The sequence below is a fragment of the Marmota monax genome, unplaced genomic scaffold (assembly GCF_021218885.2).
Source record: "Marmota monax isolate L192 unplaced genomic scaffold, Marmota_monax_Labrador192_F-V1.1 WCK01_AAM20220418_F8-fsc00023, whole genome shotgun sequence".
NCBI classification, from domain to species: domain Eukaryota; kingdom Metazoa; phylum Chordata; class Mammalia; order Rodentia; family Sciuridae; genus Marmota; species Marmota monax.
The window spans coordinates 13,030,376-13,043,360 of NW_026692907.1; the positions used below are offsets into that span (position 1 = coordinate 13,030,376).

At 42.3% G+C, this 12,985-nt stretch overlaps 1 protein-coding gene across 1 annotated transcript in view; it reads left to right on the forward strand.

Annotated features, from left to right (window-relative positions):
• Cachd1 (cache domain containing 1) overlaps positions 1-12,601 on the forward strand; it is a 205,336-nt gene extending 192,735 nt beyond the window's left edge. The window contains exons 24-27 of the mRNA XM_046451058.2: positions 598-759; positions 2,231-2,308; positions 2,993-3,094; positions 10,879-12,601. Coding sequence (XP_046307014.1) covers positions 598-759; positions 2,231-2,308; positions 2,993-3,094; positions 10,879-11,117 — 581 coding nt within the window. The 3' untranslated portion in view covers positions 11,118-12,601. The remainder of the gene's footprint in view (positions 1-597; positions 760-2,230; positions 2,309-2,992; positions 3,095-10,878) is intronic.
• The last annotated feature ends 384 nt before the right edge of the window (positions 12,602-12,985 follow it).

Sequence of the window (12,985 nt, forward strand, 5' to 3'; positions counted from 1 at the left end):
GTTGAAAAATCTAAGCTGAATCGTAAGAGATTGGGGACCACCTATACCTTGACTTACCCACCACATTATTTTTTGAGCTCATGTGTTGCCATGGGGTCAGTTGGGAGCATAGTTGAGGCACCTGTGCTCCAAGCAATTATTTTCTATGTCCACCTGCAATTTCCTACCTGCAAAGAGAAAATAGCGCTTTAAAGGGAACCCATAAGCTCTGAAATTTGGTCTGTTTAGCTCATATTTATTGTGCCTCGGTCCCTTGTTTCAGTGAATGAGTGACCTGACCCCCAGCAAGACCTTACCTCTGTGCTGGGTACGGTCTCCTCTTCCAGGAGCTAGGACTCTTACAGCGCTGGGTGCTGTCTATTTAAGTGATTTACATCCACTTGAACAGTCCTTGCCCTTGTGCTCTTGCTCCAGTTTGCAAGCATTTTAGAGCAAGGAGCTAAAGCAAGCTTCTATTCCCACATTGGTGGGTCTTTTGGAGAATTCAGAGTGCCACACGACTGTTCATCAGAACCCTTCCCGCTCTGTCCTTCCTATCCATCGTCATCCTTCCATCCCCACCTCCTACCAACACACGTGTTTGTGTATTTGCTGAAGGTGACGAGGTGATAACCTTAAACATGATTAAGAGTGCACCCGTGGGTCCTGTGGCCGGAGGCATCATGGGCTGCATCATGGTGCTGGTCCTTGCTGTGTACGCCTACCGCCATCAGATTCATCGCCGGAGTCACCAGCATATGTCTCCGCTTGCTGCCCAAGGTGAGTGCAGAATGAATCCCAGTGCTCCTCTAGGAGGCAGCTGCCTCCACGGGGTTGTTCCAAGGCTGGAAGGACAATGACCAATTGGTTAAGTCTCTTAAGAAATTGCAAGGACAGCACTATATCCTTAGCTTCTTTGGAGTCATCTCAAAAGTCCCCAAAGCCTGTTTTCTTTAATGCCTAAACCCTGCAAGCCCCATTCTGATTCCCCAGGAAAATCCATGGATCTTCTCTTTTACCAGCATTGGCCCACCATGGCCTGCCTCTAGTGAGTCAGCCGGGAAACTGGGGGGACTGAGTGGGAAGTTTGCACTGCCCTGGTGATTCCCCATGGCACTGTTGCCAAGAACATGGATCTGTTGTATTGCAGTTGCTATTATATGAAGTGAAGGAGCACACCTTGGAATAATCACATCTCTTAAAACAGGAAAAGTAATCAAATCCAAGTGCAAAAAAAAAAAAAAATCTGTAATCATGACCTTGATACTGAGATACCAGATTTTAAGTATGCTATGGTACTCATTTGAAGGGAGCAACAACGATTAATGGCCATCCTATTCCTCCTAAAGCCCCAGGGATGTGTTAACCTGACTCTCATGGAGATAAAGTTAACTGGTGAGGTAGCTCACCCTGGCAGCAGTAATAATGGAATGAGGTTGGAAGGCTTTTCTATGACTGCAGCTGAAGGGGACCAAGGGGTCATGATCTCTGTTAGTAGCAGGGATAATGAAAATGCACCAGCCCTTGGTGAGATTTGGCTAGGCTGAGGATGACCACCATCCAGTGTGACCTGTGCCTGGCCTTTTATAGGGATTTGTAACACCATTACACCATTTTATCAACATGGTAGGTCTTTGTTTTTGACCCTGTTGCTTCTGTTTTGTCACTATAGTAGAGGGTTAAAGATCACTTGACCTCTGTCAGCTTCTTTTCTCCTGTTTCTTCAGAAATCAACCTCAGTGTGTGTGTGTGTGTGTGTGTGTGTGTGTGCAAGCACATGTGTTTGTGTGCTTGAGTGTAGAACTAGGGATAGAATCCAGACTTGCTCGACGTCTGAGCTATACTCCCAGCCCTTCTTATATTTTTATTTTCAGTTGCCAAGCCTATCCTCAAACTTGAGACCTTCCTGTCTCAGTTTTCCTAGTCTCTGGGGTCACAGGCATGTGCCACTATGCCTGGCTTGTTTATTCACTTCTTGTTCTCCTTTTGATTACTGCTCCCTCTTTCATTAAAGAAAGCATGGAGGGGTGCAGCTCATTTTCATCCAAGATAGAAACTCTCTACTGCCTCTGGGTGTGTGTGTGCGTGTGTGCTGTGCTAGTGCTCTGCCACTAAGCTACCCCCCCAGCCCAGGATTCATTCTTGATGGAATGCTGTCACCCAGCCATCAAATGAGCACTCAGCAGGGTATTAAAGCGGGTGATTTTGTTTGATTAAATAGTCATGTTTCTCTCTTTTTAATGATGGGTAGAAATGTCAGTGCGTATGTCCAACCTGGAGAATGACAGAGATGAAAGGGACGACGACAGCCACGAGGACAGAGGCATCAGTGAGTACCGAGCGGCCTGGCGGCAGAAGGCGTCAGCAGGAGGCTGATCCAAAACAAATATTCTTTCTTATGTCCTTTTGCCTTGTATGAAAATTTAAGAAGCTTTGACATGGTGGGTGTGTTTTTTTTTTCCTCCCTTTTCCATTAGGAATAAGTGTAGGTCCTCACTTTGTTTTAGAAAAATCTCAAAAGACTTTATGTTGTTATTCTTTGCAGTAGGTGCTCTGACCTGAAGCTGCTCACCTTTTCCTTTCTTTCTCTCCCTCATTACTTTCCAAAACAGTGTTTTAGGAAGGGAATGTTCCAATATGCATTTTTTCAGTCACACACACATACACATACACATACACACACACACACATACACACACACTCACACACACAAAACTCAGAAGGGAAATCACATTTTCTATATCAAAGGAGCATTCCTTGAGAGACCCTGGCCTTCAGCTACCTGGAACATGGCCTCTTGGTACACGTTAAAGCTAGATAATTAAGTACCTCTCCCTGCCTCAGTTCTAAGTCACCTCTCCTCATCCTCAGAATTTTTTTCAAAAATTGCTTATTCTAGCTCTCCAAAGAATACCTTCCCCCAGCATGCAAGTGAGCATGTTCAGAGCAAGGGGGTTGAGAGGATGAAGGTGCTGGCATGAGAGTGACGTTCACTGTCCTTAACTTCCTGCAGTCAGCAACACCCGCTTCATAGCTGCTGTCATTGAGAGACACGCGCACAGTCCAGAAAGGAGGCGTCGTTACTGGGGCCGGTCTGGAACTGAAAGTGATCATGGTGAGTTCTTGCTTCCTTCCATAGAAGACCAGAGGAGCCTGCTCTGCCTGTGGGATGATGCTCACACCTACTCCCTCTCTCACCTGCTCTGTGCTTAAAGTTAGTTATTTTTACATAATTTCCCCCAAAAGATGCACATCAGCATGAAACCATTTTGTAGGAGCCCAAGGGCAGTTTTGCTTATATCTCAGCACTTCCAGGCATAAGCCAGATGACCTCTGGGCATATGGTTTGCTTCCAAGTTTTTCTCCACAAAGGATTCAGGGCTGGGGTGTAGCCCAGCAGTAGAGCACTTAACTGGTATGCAAGGCCCTGGGTTAATTCCCAGCACCACAAGAAAAGGAAGGAGGAGGAGAATTCTTGTTGACTATGTGGAACCCGACTGCTGAGCTTGGTTCTCAGCACAACCAACACCTGTTGAGGTTCAACCACCCAGTGTTGTTGTTGGGCAAACCACAACATCATTCAGGGCTCTATTGGGGCATGACAAGAATCTGGGCTGTCTCTAGCACTCTCCACCCCAATCTCTGGCCTTGTCTTGGAAACTCAGGAAAAAAAACTTTGCCAAAGAAATATTTGCACTGAGCCTTGAAGGATTATTAAAGAAAGTTAGGAACCAAGGATATTAGAGGTAATTAGTATGTACAAATACCAGTAAGATGCTAAGGGACAGCCTAGGCTGAGTAGGTGCCAATGGAGCCCAGGACTAGGAAGGCCATGTGCTCCACTGGAGACTCGGCCATACCACATGGCTTCTCACCTTCTAAAGTCATATTGCTTATTTTCATGAAGAACAGTAGATATGTCCTGGTCTGTGAGCATCACTGCCACCATTTCAAAAAAAACATAAAAGGGATGAAAAATCTCTTGTAAAATCTCTTTTTTTATTTTCTAAGATAGTTATCTAATTTTCCAGAAATCTTTATTTTTCTCTCAGAAATAAGTCTTTTTATGCATAAATAATATATTTAAGTCTTTTTTATTTAGCTTTTCCCACACCTATCCTGAAGGAAAATAAAAATCTTTATGTGCTTCCCCCCTATGCTCAAGTGTCAGGGTCATTTTCATCCCAGCAACCCATGACACCTTTTATACCACTGCCAGGTATTCAAACTCCATTTGGAAAACAGGAGAAGCTAAAACTCTGCTTTGTAAATTGGAGACTCTTCATTTGGACTCTGAATAACATTGTTTCCACCAACTAAATAGAACCTTAGGGTTTCTATGGAGAGCCAAAGCAGAAGTTAAATTTTTTCAGTTTCTTGACTTTCTGGCTTTTTTCCCAAAAAAAAAAAAAAAAAAAAAAAAAAAACAAAACCTTTGAACCTGCATAAATTTCTTCTGCTCGACAGTTCTGTGCCTTCTCCTCTGAATAATAAAACAGGTTTGCGGCTGCTAAAGGTCAACAGAAATAATTTCTTATTCAGCAGAAATACTGAATCCTTTTTTTGTCTCTCTCCCCAGTTGCATCCCTACCAAATTGGGATTCTGAGTGATGTTTCCAGTGGTCCACGAGCCCCTCCCATTGTCTCAGTAAAATGGCAGATGAAGCAACAGCTTAGATAAAGAGAATGGTGTAGTGTGGCAGTATCTGAAAACCAAGGAATCTAGCTAAGGGCTTCGTTTCTTTCATTTTTCACAATAATTGGATCCCTGTTATCCCCAAGGGTTAAAAAAAAAATAGTTTTTCATGCAGACAGAATGCAATACCAGAAGTGGAGGGCATTGATGTTCCACATATTCCCAAATGCATCATGAAATTAATAGAAATTAACTGGGTGTTGTCTTATTTCTGAACTTGTACCATGGGTCACTGAGAGTGGTGGTGTCAAGTTAATGTCCCTGTGGTGCCTAGAGGGTAAGCTATACATACACATTCACATTCAGCAAGGAAGTTTAGTTGTAGGCACACTCTTGCTGCTCTGTACATTCCCCTGTGTGGGGTATCTGTTGTGTGCCAGGCACTGCAGAGTTAGTTAAAATGGGAGACTTGTTATTTCTGCAAGGTGGGGCGGTACAGTAGAGAGCTTAGGAGACAGGATTAAGGGTCAAACCAAGCTCACTTCAGATTCCCCCCCCCCCCCCCCCCCGCCCTTTAACAAGCTGTTAGATGTTAGTGAGCTACTTTGGACCTGAGTTTTCTAATACCTTAAAGTAAAATTTAAAATTCCTACCTTGTAAATGTGTTGTGAGGATTAAGTCAAATAACATACGATAGGTTTGGAGCTCAGGATTCACCTGTTTGACCTGAGAAATTAAATCCGGGAAGAAAGCAGAAACGAATGCACATATTCCTGAGATTGGTAAAAGGTGGTATGTGACAGCTTCTGTAGAGGAGGCATTGGGACTGGCCGTGGAGTAAACAGGATCACAGTGCCATGGTTCTGTGCTGCCCAGTGTGGGTTCTTTTCACAGGAGTCTTGGTGTGATACACAAAAGCAAATTTGAAATACATAAATAAAGAGCTGCTGAACAGACTAGCCCCTGGAGTATGGCTTAGAGTAGTGAAGCTTTTAGAATTAAAACTAAATGTTGCCCAGGTTGCATTTTTATTTAGAAATATTTATGTGGGCTGGGTGTGATGGCACTTGCCTATAATCCCAGCAACTCAAGAAGCTGAAGCAGGAAGATGGCAAGTTCAAGGCCAGCCTCAGCAACTTAACAAGACCCTAAGCAACTTAGCAAGATCCTGTCTCAAAATATAAAATTTTAAAAAGGGGCAGACATGTGGCTCAGTGGTTAAACACCCCTGGGTTCAATCCCTGGTACTAAAAAAAAAAATTATGTGATCAATAAATTTCTGTATTTTAAAGGAATCTAATTTTAATTTTATATCACAAAAGATGAGTTACTCAAGTTAAGAATATATTTTTTAATAGGGCCATTTTTGTCAATGTTATGGGTGTTTGGTAGGTGCTAGGTAGGTGCTCTACAACTAAGCCACATCCCAGCTCCATTTTTGTCTTTTGTTTTTGGTTTTTTTGCAGTACTAGGGATTGAACCCAATGGGGCTTTACCACTGAGCTACATTCCCAACCTTTGAATTTTGGGACAAGGTCTCTCTAAATTGCTGAGGCTGACCTTGAACTTGCCATCAGGCACTAGGCATTTTTGTCAGTATTCTAAGAATACCTACAGTATTGTTTTTCAGCAAACTGTTACACTTATAAGTAGAGTTATGCCCTGTGTGTATTTTTAACCATAGATGAGTGAAAGGTAGAGGAGAAGAGTTAAGGGGAGGGAAAAGGGAGAAACCGGGAAGTAAAATTGGAGTAGATTCAATTCCATATCTGTATGATTATGTCAGAATCAACCTAGTTATTATGTACAACTGTAATGCACTAACAAAAGCAAAAAGCAAAAGAAAATATTACAAAATGCTTAAAAGGCAAATAAATGCTGAACCTTGAAAACCTGGTCAAAAACACAAGACCCTTTCCTGGAGAGGCAGAAATATCCTACTGCAGTTATTCTCTGTGGCCACAAGATGGTGCGTGAGATCCCAGAAGGACAGAGCATTCCCCTGCAAGCAAGAGGCTTCTTAGGAACCACCCCAAAAATACATAAGCAGATTGCCAAGGCACAAGAGCCTCTTCTTGGCTCTTCTGTTCCTTATGGATGCCTGGCCTCATTCCTGAAGTCAGTTTCTCACTTGAGATAGTCTTTGCAGACACTTTTCTTCATATGCCTTTGGGAAGTACTGTTTCCTTTGAAAGTGTTAGCTGACAACCTTTGTGTTTAAATACTGCTTCCTCCTCCAGAGTCAGGGGCCCTGTCTGCCTTCATTCATCACTGTTCCCAGTGCTCAGCAGAATGGCCTGGCACTGAGCAAGCAGTTAATGTGTGGAGTGAGAAACTGTGTTGTCTTTCTCCTGTTTGCTCCCCCCTTCAGACTTCCATTAATTTTTTAAGTAAGAGGAAGTTACAGAGGGATTGAGCAATTTTGTTGTAATGAGGACATTAAATGAAATGGCTGTAGTATGAGGGTTTTACTATGGAAAGGCCTCTACTGGGATGCTCATCAGAAAGCAGTAACAAAAGAATTGGGGGTACCCCAAGTTGCCATGGAGACAGCTACCATTATTACCACCCTGAGTGAACCCAGGTACTGTGACCACCCAGATTCAGCGCAACACTGGGCTTTGTCAGAAGCCCTGGACAGGATTCAAAGAATTCTCACCTATCATCATAATTACATGAGACTAGTGAATCTCATACCAGGCAAAGTTGCAAATTAAGAAAAAATAAAATCCCATTGATACCATTGCTTGGGGGATATAGCATGCAGGGGTTGTTTGTTTTTAAGTGCCTGCTTTGTGTTCTGGAATTTAAGAAAAAAATTGCCAATGAACAGCCCTGTTTTTGTTTTTATTTATAATACAGTAAAGCAAAGAGATATGCACAGAATGCTGTGTAAACTCATAGAAGGAGCACCAGAGTCCTGTGGCTGGCAGGACCGGGTTTGGATTTGGTTGAGAAGGGTTCTCAGAGGAGATGTGCATATGGAAGCACAACAGCAGGATGAGGGAAGATGGGAGAGCAAGCCAAGCAGAAGGACCCCATGTGCTAGTCAGCTTTCTATTGCTATAACAAAATACCTGAGAAAATCAACTTAGAGGAAGAAAGGTCTATTTTTGGCTCATGGTTTCAGTACATGGTCAGATGGCTCCATTCCTTTTAGGCCTGTGACAAAGCAGAATCATCATGGCAGAAGGGCACAGTAGAGGAAAACTACTCATGCTCATTGAGAGCCAGGGAGCAGAGAGAAATAGAGATACAGAGAGGAAGGAGTCAGAGATAAAATATCATCCCCAAGGACACACCTCCAAAGATCTACTTTCTCCAACTAGGTCCTACCTCTTACTATTTCTCCCTCTTCCTAATAGTCTACTCAGGTATAAATTAGTAAACTAATCCATCGATGAGGTTAGAGCCTTCTTGATCCAGTCAGCTCCCAAAAACCCTCCTCTGAATACTGCTGTATTGGGTACCAAGCCTTCAACACATAAGCCTTTGGGGAACATTCCAGATCCAAACCATAACACCCAGGAATGCTAAAATGAATGAAGCATTACCATGGGTGCTTGTAAGTATGCAGAGATAAATCTTATTTTCTTTTTAAAGAGAGAGAGAGAGAATTTTTTAATATTTATTTTTTTTAGTTTTCAGTGGACACAACATCTTTATTTTTTTTTTTTTATGTGGTGCTGAGGATCGAACCCAGCGCCCCACACATGCCAGGCGAGCGCGCTACCGTTTGAGCCACATCCCCAGCCCAAATCGTATTTTCTTTTTTTTTTTTAAATATTTATTTTGTAGTTTTCGGTGGACACAACATCTTCGTTTGTATGTGGTGCTGAGGATCGAACCCGGGCCGCACGCATGCCAGGCGAGCGCGCTACCGCTTGAGCCACATCCCCAGTCCCCCCAAATCGTATTTTCTATCATAGCCTTAACATGTATAGCATAAGGTGGTCTGAGTGTACCCCATACTTGTTATTGAAGTTTTGGAGTCTCATTTCCAGTGTCACATCGTAGTCTTAGCACAGTCAAAGCTGAGAAGCTGAGGTACTTATTCTGGCCTCCCAGTCTCTTCACCATAGGTAAAAGCATCGCTGTTTCCCTGGCCTTGGAACCTAGCAACCACATACTAAGAATGTCAACTCACCTGGCATCTTGACCAGACACATCCATTGGGTCACCAAATCCAGTCTGGAATAATCCCTTGAAGCCAACTGCTTCCATCATTTCCAAATACTGCTACTATTACCTCTTAAAGTTCTTGCCTTCCACCTGTCTTGTCCTCCAGCTACCTGCAAGTGCACATCACATCACATGGTGTAGGAATGGCCTTACATTTCCAAGCCTCTTTCTTGGTAGCTGCCTCCTGTTTCTTTACTCATCTCCACTTATTAACTCCCATTTTTTTCTACTTAGGCCCAACTGAAATGAGTTGTGATGCTTCCTCATTTCCCAAAATTGGAATTATTGTCTCTTCTGCACTTAAATTATATCTCAGTTAAAATCATTAAGGAAAGAAGACATTGCTTATTCATGTTTTGTCATCTCCCCCTCCAGCCCATATGGTCTGCAATGTATGAGTAATTGAATAACTTGTACAAGTAAATTTTACTTGTTTTATTTCTTAAAGACTAGCTTTGAGCTTCTTTTACGGGACAGGTTTTCATCTGTGTGTCTACCCCAGTGACTTGCACATAAGAGGTGCCCAATAAATATTTGTTGCCTTGGACGGTCTGTGCTATCATTTGAGTAAGATTTCATTGAGGACAGAGAATTGCCTTTCTCACTTTTTCACAGAGCATACATTTTCAATCACAAACAAATCCTGCTCGGCTGTTTGCAAGCACATCAATTTTTCAGCCACAAATGTGACTAGCACTACCCATGGGTGGGTGCTGATTGATGCTAACTGTAGATGCAGTGGAGATATTAATGAGCTGCCACTTCTAAAACGTTTAAAGGAGATTTTTGCAATATTTAAAAACATGCCAGGGTTCCTGGAATGGAATCCTTTGATCAACAAGGGCAATTTCTTTTGAAACATGTATTACTCAGAATACCAAAAGAAATGAATCTTTAAATGCAGTGAGCCGGCTTACACAGAGAATAGTTGATTCCTTTTCTAGTTGGTTAGGGGTAGATGTGGAGTATCTGATTAGGTGCTAGAACCTTGGGAAAGTTCCTTAACTTCTCTGATCATTGTTTCTCTCCCTTATAAACTGGATATTAATGTGCATGATTCATGGGTATGTAAGAATTGCCTGACACTGTGCCTGCCATGGGGCAGGTATACAGTGATGGTGACGCTGGCTTTGTCCTTGTGGACATTTCAAAGCTCATTGCCCCACTACCCCTGAAGGATCTGAGTATTGTTCAGATCTTTCCCTTGAAGCTGCCTGTTGCCTACTTCGTAGATTTTTTTTTTTATTTTTTTTTTGGTTGTTGATTGACCTTTATTTATTTACTTATATGTGGTGCTGAGAATCGTACCCAGTGCCTCACACATGCTAGGCAAGCACTCTACCAACTGAGCCACAAACCCAGCCCTGTAGATTTCTTTAATAGGAGAGAAACTTTTAATCTCAGGAAGGAGTTCAAGAGAGAGCTCCCCAAATGACTGTGGTGGTTACCTAGAGGTCGTGGGATGTGGAGTGATTTCAGGTTTTGTTTCATGGACTTGGGGGTCTTTGGTGAAGGCTCTTGTTTATTTTGTTTTCCTCCATACTTTCTCAGTTGTCTCAACTGATCATGTATTTATTATGTACTCATTTTTAGAAAAAAAAAAAACTGTTAACTCCAATTCTTTTTAAAAATAAGTTGCTTCCTGTGAGGACTGAATCTAACAAATTATGCTCTGTCCATATATGACTATAACATAATGAATGTCACTTATTATATAATTATAATGCACTGAGTGAAATGACAATAATAATAGAAGGGAGACTATAGAGTAGAGCAAGCAGATCAGGGAGAGGGAGGAGGAGTGGGAAAGGGAATGTACCAGGGAATGAGATGAATTGAATTATGTAATGTGCATGTATAAATATGGCATAATGAATCCCAGTATTGTGTATAATTATAATGCACCAATTAAAAAAAAAAAAGTTCATAGTTCTTTTGCAAGGAAAAAAAATTCCTTCAACATCTGCAGGCAGCATGCAAGTGTCTGTGTCTGCACCTGTGTATCACACAACAGGGGTACCTCCTGGCATCTCTCCTGTGTCTGGGAGCTCTCAGCTGTACTTACTCTGTTCCTTTTCCAGGTTATAGCACCATGAGCCCACAGGAAGACAGCGAAAACCCTCCATGCAACAACGACCCCCTGTCAGCTGGGGTGGATGTGGGGAACCACGACGAGGACTTAGACCTGGACACGCCGCCCCAGACTGCAGCCCTACTAAGTCACAAGTTCCACCACTACCGCTCACACCACCCCACCTTGCACCACAGCCACCACTTACAGGCAGCCGTGACCGTACACACTGTCGATGCAGAATGCTAACAATCTCCTCAGCTCCAAGAGAAGACGAGGGTCTGGGAGATACAGAATGTTCTGGAAAGAAAAAAAAAAAAGAGCCAGCATAAAACCTGCCGTCAGAGACCCTTTGTGTGTGTGCTTTGTCCAGGGTGGTTCAACTCACTGCCTGCCCATCGGCATGTTTAAAAACAGAGAAGCAACAACAAAATCACATTTGTGAGGACGCGAAGCTGGTTCTGAAACGGAGGGGGAAAGCCTGATTAATGAACCTGCCACGATGCTAATGGAATGGAACAGACGGCAAACCTCCAAACACAGACGAAACGTGTCACTGAAGCTGAGCCAGAGGAATGTTCTAGGGAGCCAGAAGCATTCAGCTCTCCTTAACTGGAAGAGGAAAATCTGCTCAACCAGAGACTGGGAACGTGGCACCTCCAGACACCAGTGTGTGCTTTGAAGATTGTGCTTTGTTTCTTAGCGGTACCTGGATACCATGGTTGCTGTATGGAACTTAAGTGAAGCTCTCTAAATGATGCATCTCAAAATTTCTAAGTAAAGGATTATTTTTCTACTATTTATTGAACTTTCAAACATTCTCAGACTTTGGGGGAAAGCAAAGGAAACACAGGAGAAATTTTCAGCGATTGTCACTAGCTGTTGTGTGCGTGATGAAGTGGTTCTTTGATTAAGGAGTTATATCTCTTATTTAACTCAGCATCATCCCACTGCCCCACTCCAAAAAAAAAAAAAAATGGGAAAATGAAGAAACCTTTCTCTCCGACTTGTTTACGTCATTTTGTGGAAAAGCATCTTTATTTGTAATGCAGTATTCTCTCTGTGTTTGACAGAAGTGGGAAGGGGCAGAGAAACCCAAGCTGTTTTAAAAGAAATTTTTATGTTTCTCTATAATTCATTTCCACTCCCCTGTACAATACTTTTCTTAGGTTTCTACGAAATCTAATATTACCATTCCAGCCCTTCAGCTAAGGGAGGGTTGGATTTATTCTCCTTGTTTAAAAAGACTATAAATTTTAAAATGTCCCATTTTTGACTCTGAGAATATTAAACACATAAGGGAAGACATTTTAAAATTGTGAAATTTTGGTTCTTAAGATTTCTTTTGAAATCATAGTTAAAAGCTGCTGCCAGTTACCCAAGAACTTACCCACCAAACTGCTTTTGATTTACACGGGGATTAATCAAATCTGGCTACTATGACATGATGGGGCATTGTAATTTTAAAGTAGTGTTCGAATTACAGTGATGTATTTTAGATTCACATTTTGTGATTCAAATATGTTATAAAGACATTCTTGCACCGTGTGTGTGGTAAATCTCCGTTTATATGTAGTTGGAAAAATTCACTGAATAGGGTATTATGATATAATGTAAAAAAAAAAAATTGGTTCTTCAGCAGTACAGAAAGTAAACTATATATGTGCTATCTGGAAACCCCTTCATACTGTGTATAAAATTACAGTCTAGTGAAATAAACTGTATTCAACGGACAGTGTGAGTGGCTACACTGATTTGCTTAATGTATCACTTCTTATGCTTCAAGGCAAGTTACGTTCATATCAAAACCTAGGAGGTCTGTTGACAAGCTGGAGTATGCATCCTTTCAATGACTACAGTCAACTTGAGGCCCCCTAACCATCTCAAACAAGCAAAGCAAGTGAAAGGTCAAATGGGATAAGCCAGGCATGGTGGTACACACCTGTAATCCCAGTAACTCAGGAGGCAGAGGCAGGAGGATCATGACTTCAAAGCTATCCTTAGCAACTTATGCCCTAAGCAACTTAGCAAAACCCTGTCTCAAAGCATAAAAAGGGCTGGAGATATACCTCAGTGGTTAAGCTCCCCTGGGTTCCATCCCTGATCAAATGAGATAA